This window comes from Salvelinus alpinus, chromosome 22 (assembly GCF_045679555.1).
Source record: "Salvelinus alpinus chromosome 22, SLU_Salpinus.1, whole genome shotgun sequence".
Classification (NCBI taxonomy): domain Eukaryota; kingdom Metazoa; phylum Chordata; class Actinopteri; order Salmoniformes; family Salmonidae; genus Salvelinus; species Salvelinus alpinus.
Window position 1 is genome coordinate 33,585,571 of NC_092107.1, and position 9,419 is coordinate 33,594,989.

Sequence of the window (9,419 nt, forward strand, 5' to 3'; positions counted from 1 at the left end):
GCAACGTCTACTGGTCATTGCACACCTGTGCTGAAAGACCTCTAAAAGCCGGAATTATGTCTGTTACTGTGCCTGCTCTTTACTCAATGCCGTCCTGAATTCAATAGGCTGAATGATCAATGTGTGAGTGAATTATCTTCACCTTTTGCCCTCCGACGAGACCATCATGTCAATACCACCAGGAACTTGATATCTCTCTGCAATTACATTTGTACCACTCTCACTCTCAAGTGGGCCTACACTTCCAACATCTCAAAATCTTGAATAATTTTTTTCTGTGTAGAAAGACTCAGCTCATTTTATTTTATTGGCTCCACCCAGTCCTCACACAATTGGCAAATGAGATGAATTGTTCTGCTTTAATTGTTGATCTCTAGTAATGTGCGACCAAACCCTGGGCCGGTAGATACCATGCAATCTCTACCCTCTCCCTTGGACTTTAAAAACATCACAGGTTTTGGCCTCTTGCATGTACATTGTCAGAAGTCTATTTGCAAAAATAGACATGATTAGAATATGGGCCACTGCAACAAATGCAGACATAATGGTTTTATCAGACACTTGGCTAAAGAAATCTGTGTCAAATAACTCGGGGTACATGGTTCAGATGAGAAGAGGAGGAGGAGTTGCAATTTATGTGAAATCAAAGTTTAACACCTCTGAAATTCTCTCGATTACCAAAGCCAAACATTTTGAATTGCTTGCGGTTAAAGTGAACGTACAGTTGAAGTCGGAAGTTTACATAAACTTAGGTTGGAGTCATTAAAACTAACTTTTCAACCACTCCACAAATTTCTTGTTAACAAACTATAGTTTTGGCAAGTCGGTTAGGACATCTACTTTGTGCATGACACAAGTCATTTGTCCAACAATTGTTTACAGACAGATTATTTCACTTATAATTCACTGTATCACAATTCCAGTGGGTCAAAAGTTTACATACACTAAGTTGACTGTGCCTTTAAACAGCTTGGAAAATCCCAGAAAATTATGTCATGGCTTTAGAAGCTTCTGATAGGCTAATTGACATTATTTGAGTCAATTGGAGGTGTACCTGCAGATGTATCTCAAGGCCTACCTTCAAACTCAGTGCCTCTTTGCTTGACATCATGGGAAAATCCAAAGAAATCAGCCAAGACCTCAGAAAAAAAGTGTAGACCTCCACAAGTCTTGTTCATCCTTGGGAGCAATTTCCAAACGCCTGAAGGTACCATCTTCATCTGTACAAACAATAGTACGCAAGTATAAACACCATGGGTGTCACGCCCTGACCTTAGAGATCCTTTTTATTCTCTATTTTGGTTAGGTCAGGGTGTGACTAGGGTGGGTACTCTAGTTTTTGCATTTCTATGTTGGCCTGATATGGTTCCCAATCAGAGGCAGCTGTCTATCGTTGTCTCTGATTGGGGATCATACTTAGGCAGCCTTTTCCACCTGTTTTGTGTGGGATCTTGTTTTTGTGTAGCTGCCTGTGAGCAGCCCAGAACGTCACGTTTTTTTTCTTCTGTATTGTAAAATGGTGATCCTAACTGACCTAAGACAGGGCATTTTTACTAGGATTACATGTCAAGAATCGTGAAAAATTTAATTTAAATGTATTTGGCTAAAGTGTATGTAAACTTCCGACTTCAACTGTATATAAGGACTCACTGTAGTCGGTGGCTACATACCACCATCGGCTTCGAGAGACGCACCTAACTCTCTTTTTGAATCCTGCACAAGCCAAATGACTCTGAATTCATTATTTTAGGAGATTTGAACTGTACATGCTTACATCTGTATGGGACTCTTTTAAAGAACTTGGACATTATTCTAACGAATACCCCTCACAAATACACATTGACTGAGACCAAAGGCAAACCCTGTTATATTTTTAAAATACATTTCAGACAGTTTGATGAGCAGGCGTTTTACATGATCTCTACCATAACATTGACAGAGTAAGTCTGATTCCAGATGTTGACACTGCCATGAAATGTGTGTCCATTTGTGATAAGCATGCCCATGTGAAGAAATGTAGAATCAGTGGAAGGGACAATCCCTGGCTTTCAGATAACTTTGCAGAATTAATTAAAAAGAGAAATGTGTCTTGGGCTTAAGTTAAACATACAGTACCTTCGGAAAGTATTCAGACCCCTTGACTTTTTTCCAAAATAACAATGAATAAATACTGAAATATCACATTTACATAAGTATTCAGACCCTTTACTCAGTACTTTGTAGAAGCACCTTTGGCAGCAATTACAGCATCCAGTCTTCTTGGGTATGACGCTACAAGTTTGAAACACCTGTTTTTGGAGAGTTTCTCCCATTCCTCTCTGCAGATCCTCTCAAGCACTGTCAGGTTGGATGGGGAGTGTTGCTGCACAGCTATTTTCAGACCTCATCAGAGATGTTAGATCGGGTTCAAGTCCAGACTTTAGCTGGGCCACTCAAGGACATTCAGAGACTTGTCATGAAACTACTCCTGCGTTGTCTGGCTGTGTGCTTAGGGTTGTTGTCCTGTTGGAAGTTGAATCTTCGCCCCAGTCTGAGGTCCTGAGCAGATTTTAATCAAGGACCTCTCTGCACTTTGCTCCGTTCATCTTTGCCTCAATCCTGACTAGTCTCCCAGTCCCTGCCACAAAAAAAATCCCCACAGCATGATGCTGTAACCACCATGCTTCACCGTAGGTATGGTGCACGGTTTACTCCAGACGTGACGCTTGGCATTCAGGCCAAAGAGTTGAATCTTGGTTTCATCAGACCAGAGAATCTTGTTTCTCATGGTCTGAGAGTCTTTAGGTGCCTTTTGCCAAACTCCAAGAGGGCTGTCATGTGCCTTTTACTGAGAAGCTTCTGTCTGGCCACTCTACCATAAAGGCCATAGAGTGCTGCAGAGATGGTTGTCCTTCCGGAAGATTGTCCCATCTCCACAGATTAATTCTAGAGCTCTGTCAGAGTGACATTCGGTTTCTTGGTCACCTCCCTGACCAAGGCCCTTCTCAGTTTGGCCGGACGGCCAGCTCCAAACTTCTTCAATTTAAGAATGATGGAGACCACTGTGTTCTTGGGGACCTTCAATACAGCACAAATGTTTTGGTACCCTTCCCCAGATCTGTGCCTCGACACAATCCTGTCTCGGAGCTCTACGGACAATTCCTTCGACCTCATAGCTTGGTTTTTGCTCTGACATGCACTGTCAACTGTGGGACCTTATATAGACAGGTGTGTGCCCTTCCAAATCATGTGAAATCAATTACATTTACCACAGGTGGACTCCAAGTTGTAGAAACATCTCAAGGATGATCAATGGAAACAGGATGTACCTGAGCTCCATTCCCAGTAAACAAGGTACTTTTTTCCGTTTTTGTTTTGCAGAAATGTCTAAAAACCTGTTTTTGCTTTGTCATTATGGGGTATTGTGTGTAGATTGCTGAGAAGAAAACAAATATTTAATCGATTTTAGAATAAGGCTGTAACAATAAAATGTGGAAAAAGTCAAGGGGTCTGAATACTTTCCCGAAGGCACTGTACAAATGCTCCTGTTGACTGGGCCTCCTTCAAAGCGCTAAGAAACAAATGTACAGGATTGATCAGGAAGTCCAAATCAGATTTCTATCTAAATGCAGTCACAGAGAACCTAAACAGCCCTACCAAGTTCTGGAAGGTAATCAAATCAGTGTCAGGTTCTAATGTATCCTTTGGCCTTCATGACCATTTAATGATGGATTCTAATGAATTGAAGGATAAAGCCCATATTGTAGGGTTTTTTAACAAGCAATTCATATCTGCTGGTTCAGCTTTTGATAATGGTGGGGCCCAGGCCTCTAATGTAAGCTCTGTTATAGTAAATTATGACATACAGTGCCTTGCAAATGTTTTCACCCCCCCCCCCTTGGCATTTTTCCTATTTTGTTTAATTACAACCTGTAATATTTGGGGGATTTCATGTAATGGACATACACAAAATAGTCCAAATTGGTGAAGTGAAATGAAAAAAATTACTTGTTTCAAACAATTCTAAAAATACAAAGTGGTGTGTGCATATGGATTCACCATCTTTGCTATGAAGCCCCTAAATAAGATCTGGTGCAACCAATTACCTTCAGAAGTCACATAATGAGTTAAATAAAGTCCACATGTGTGCAATCGAAATGTCACATGATCTGTCACATGATCTAAGTATATATACACCTGTTCTGAAAGGCCCCAAAGCCTGCAACACCACACAGCAAGGGGCACCACCAAGCAAGCGTCACCATGAAGACCAAGGAGCTCTCCAAACAGATCAGGAACAAAGTTGTGGAGAAGTACAGATCAACTTTGAACATCCTACAGAGCACCATTATATCCATTATTAAAAAATGGAAAGAATATGGCACCACAACAAACCTGCCAAGAGAGGGCTGCCCACCAAAACTCACGGACCAGGCAAGGATGGAATTAATCAGAGAGGCAACAAAGAGACAAAAGATAACCCTGAAGGAGCTGCAAAGCTCCACAGCAGAGATTGGAGTATCTGTCCATAGGACCATTTTAAGTTGCACACTCCACAGAGCTGGGATTTACGATAGAGTGGCCAGAAAAAAGCCATTGTTTAAAGAAAAAAATAAGCAAACATGTTTGGTGTTCGCCAAAAGGCATGTGGGAGACTCCCCAAACATATGGAAGAAGGTACTCTTTTCAGATTAAAATTGAGCTTTTTGGCCATCAAGGAAAACGCTGTCTGGCGCAAACCCAACACCTCTCATCACCCGAGAACACCATCCCCACAGTGAAGCATGGTGGTGACAGTGTCATGCTGTGGGGATGTTTTTCATCGGCAGGGACTGGGAAACTGGTCAGAATTGAAGGAATGATGGATGGCGCTAAATACAGGGAAATTCTTGTTTCAGTTTTCCAGAGATTTGAGACTGGGACGGAGGCTCACCTTCCAGCAGGACAATGACTCTAAGCAAACTGCTAAAGCAACACTTGAGTGGTTTAAGGGGAAACATGTAAATGTATTGGAATGGCCTAGTCAAAGCCCAGACCCCAATCCATTGAGAATCTGTGGTATGACTTAAAGATTGCTGTACACCAGCGGAACCCATCCAACTTGAAGGAGCTGAAGCAGTTTTGCCTTGAAGAATGGGCAGAAATCCCAGTGGCTAGATGTGCCAAGCTAATAGAGACATACCCCAAGAGACTTGCACCTGTAATTGCTGCAAAAGGTGGCTCTACAAAGTATTGACTTGGGGGAGAGAATAGTTATGCACGCTCAAGTTTTCAGTTTTTTTGTCTTATTTCTTGTTTGTTTCAACAATAAAAAATATTTTGCATCTTCAAAGTGGTAGGCATGTTGTGTAAATCAAATGATACAAACCCCCCCCAAAAAACAATTTTAATTCCAGGGGTTAAGTCAACAAAATAGGAAAAATTCCAAGGGGGTGAATACTTTCGCAAGCCACTGTAAACTCTCATGTGAACCATTTTAACTTTGAGCCTGTTTCTTATACTGAGGTCTATAAAGCACTAAAGGCTATAGACAGTAAAAAGTCTGCAGGTCCAGACAACCCGGACCCCTACCTCTTAAAGATAGCAGCTGGTATTATTACTGAACCTGTGGCTCACATTTTCAACTTGAGTCTCTTGACCAATTCCATACCCACTATTTAGAAATCAGCTTATGTACTCCCACTGCTAAAGGGTGGAGATCCCTCAGATGCTAATAAATATTGTCCTATCTCCAAACTCCCTATCCTGGCCAAAGTCTATGAATCCCTAGTGAACTCTCAGTTAAAACACTTATTAATTGAAAATGACATTCTAAGCGGGGTTCAGTCTGGCTTTAGGTGGGGGCATAGCCACTGCAGCTATGGCAGTGGCAAATGACATCATAAATGCACTTAATAAAACAGCAACATTGTGCTGATCTTTTTGTTGATTTACAAAGGCATTTGATGCAGTTGACCATGAATTGTTGCTAGCTAACATTAGTAGCAGTGAAGGGGCAGTAAATTGGTTTAGGAACTATCTTTCTGAGAGAACACAATGTGTATATACTGACAATCACAAGTCTAGCTTTCTTGAGATTAATAGAGGTGTGCCCCAGGGTTCCATTTTAGCTCCTGTGTTGTTCTAAATTTTCATTAATGATTTGATAAATGGGATGCAACCAGCAGAGTTACATCATTATGCAGATGATACAGTCATATATTCATGTGCTCCTTCTCTGGTTCAGGCTGTTGAAGAGCTTCACATTGCTTTTCAGTCACTGTAGGCCTCCCTTTATGCTCTCAAACTGGTCTTGAATGTACAAAAAGCTTTATCAGAGCTCGCACTCAGCCAGGGAAGTTTAGCATTGTCACATCTGGTAGCTTATCCATTGAAAAAGTGTCATCCTACAAGTACAGTACCTAGGTATATGGTTGGATGAGAAGTTGTCCTTTGACGTTCATATGGATAATCTTGTGAGGAAGCTTAAATTGAAATTGGGTTTTTATTTTTGTAATAATAACGCTTGCTTCCCGCTTAGGGCTAGAAAGAAGCTTGTTCAGGCCACTTTTCTCTCTGTAATTGATTATAGTGATTTGCTGTACATGCATGCAACCTCCTCTGTCTTACAGAGACTAGACTCTACTTATCATGCATTCTTGCGCCTTAATACAAATGCCAAGTCACTCACCCACCATTGCACCTCACTTTATATGCACAGAAAGCTACATTTGTATGTGTTCATCTACGAAGCACTTTTGGGTAAACTCTCTCTTTACCTCTGTAGTCTGGTCTCCTTCACCACAGCAGTTGCCATACCCGGTCTGCTAGGTGGTTGCTATTTAAAGTCCCCAGGACATTTACAATATAAGGCAAGACTGCATTTTTGTCTTGTGCACCAGAGGCATGGAATATTCTATAATCCATGCTTCATCTAGATGCAGTGCATTCGGAAAGTATTCAGACCCCTTGACTTTTTCGACATTGGTAAGTTACAGTCTTATTCTAAAATGGATTAAGTAGTTTTTCCCTCATCAATCTACACACAACATCCCATAATGACAAAGCAATAACAGGTATCTTGACATTTTTGCAAATGTATTAAAAATAATGAACTGAAATATCACATTTAAATAAGTATTCAGACCCCTTACTCAGTACTTTGTTGAAGCACCTTTGGCAGCGATTACAGCCTTGAGTCCTTTTGGCTTCTGCAGAGAATAATGGGAGAAACTCCCCAAATACAGTTGTGCCAAGCTTGTACAGTCAAACAACATGTTTTTGCCTTGTCATTGTGGGGTGTTGTGTTTAGATTGATGAGGAAAAAAACGAATCTAAAAACTCATCAATTTTAGAATAAGGCTGTAACATAACAACATTTTGAAAAAGTCAAGGGGTCCTGAATACTTTCCAAATACACTGTATATCACTTCTGGGTTGCACCACAGTTCAGCGGTTGATGCAATTTATCCAAAGATGGGTTTTAAGACAAAACAATAGAGATACTAGAAGACCGAAGAATTTTCCCTCTGTCAACATAAATTCAGCAATTCTGTTTTTAGGGTATATAGATATTTCAATGCAAGCTAATGGATGTAAAGCATCATAGTTGATGCTGCATCACGTCGTACTGTATAAACAAGGTTGGAGGGGGAGATCTGGGAACAGGGATTACATGTTGTGTTGATGTTGTGGATGAAGGACTAGTAATGTTTAGTTCACTGCATTAAGTTGTCCCTAGCTTTCACTTCCAACCTCCCTATGGTAAAGGTTAGGGAAGGTCTACCATGGGCAGGAACGTCTGTTCAGCCAGGCCTATTCACCCAGTCAGTTCAGCACCAAGGACAGGGTTCTCACTATCAGCACCATGGACAGGGTTCTCACTATTCACCCAGCCAGTTCAGCACCATGGACAGGACACCTGTTAACTACTAGGTAGAGTGTGGGAAAACTGGGCAAACAGGCCTCCCGACATTGACAGTGCAGTATCCTATCCTAGCAGGCCCAGGCCCCGACTGGCCACATTGGTTGGTATGCAGCGCCTGTTGACAGACAGACAGACATCTCCTGAAGATCTGTTTCTAATGCTCTCCTCCTCAGCAGTTTCCTCTTTTACGCTGTCATGCTATTTATTACTCTTCCTTCCATTGCCATGACAACCAGATGCTGCATACCAACCAATGTGGCCAGTCGGGGCCTGCTAGGATAGGATCCTGCACTGTCAATGTGGGGAGGCCTGTTTGCCCAGTTTGCCCACACTCTGCCTTGTAGTTACCAGCTCTAACTTAAATTCTTCCAATTCCACATTTTCATCATTTCAGACAGGAGGGGAGGGGGGAAACTAATGACATCAGTGTTTACTTTGAGATGAAGAGGGCAGGAGAGGAGAGGAAACTAACGACATCAGTGTTACTTTGAGATGAAGAGGGGAAGTGCTACATCTGTACCTCCCTGGGGTATCCCACTAGAACACCCCATACGTACACACACAGACACCATAAGTCTTTGAAGGCTGCAACTCGGGCACAGTGAGAGGATTGACAGCACCATGACAACCAGCCATTCCACAGTCAATCTTCTGCTCGTTCATTCATTCAACATCTGGGTGCTGCCTGCCTGCCTGCATAGGGAAAAATGTCAAGTCTTTCATGATTCATATTCATTTAGGGTGCTTAGCCAGAACATGTTACAGACAAAAAGAGATTCTCAGCCAAAGAGATTAATTCCAGGTCCGATCAACTGAGGCCACTCCCACTATGTAAATCACGCATACAGTATATATATATATACACACACACACATACCATTGACAGAGAGAAGGTACTCACAGGTGAGGCAGACGAGCAGGCCTCTGAGGATCGTCTCACAGGGTGCCCTCCAGCTCTCCCGTAGCCTTGCTTGGACCGGGGGAATCATGATCTCCGCCGGGACGAAGGACTGGATGGCAAAGCTGACAAACACTCCAAAGGAGTACAGGATCTTCACCATCTGATTGGTCCTGCAAAGAGAGTGAAAACTGCTAAGTGGAATTGTAACAGAGCCTGGTGTCTTTGGAATAGAGGCCCTACCATGTTTTGACTACAGGCTCAGCTGTATTTAGTCTACAGGTCCAGGTGTGTTTGGAATAGAGCCCCTGCCATGTTTTAACTACAGGCTCAGCTGTATTTAGTCTACAGGTCCAGGTGTGTTTGGAATAGAGCCCCTGCCATGTTTTAACTACAGGCTCAGCTGTATTTAGTCTACAGGTCCAGGTGTGTTTGGAATAGAGCCCCTGCCATGTTTTAACTACAGGCTCAGCTGTATTTAGTCTACAGGTCCAGCTGTGTTTGGAATAGAGGCCCTACCATGTTTTGACTACAGGCTCAGCTGTATTTAGTCTACAGGTCCAGGTGTGTTTTGGGTTCATCCCCATGGTGCCCTACTGTACAGCAACAAGCAGAGGTGTGTTTCAACAGGGGCCC

At 42.3% G+C, this 9,419-nt stretch overlaps 1 protein-coding gene across 1 annotated transcript in view; it reads right to left on the bottom strand.

Moving 5' to 3' along the window:
• The window catches only part of LOC139549655 (neutral amino acid uniporter 4-like), a 293,437-nt gene that overhangs the window by 190,342 nt on the left and 93,676 nt on the right, over positions 1 to 9,419 (bottom strand). Inside the window, exon 18 of the mRNA XM_071360322.1 lies at positions 8,787 to 8,956. Within this exon, the coding sequence (XP_071216423.1) occupies positions 8,787 to 8,956 (170 nt within the window). The remainder of the gene's footprint in view (positions 1 to 8,786; positions 8,957 to 9,419) is intronic.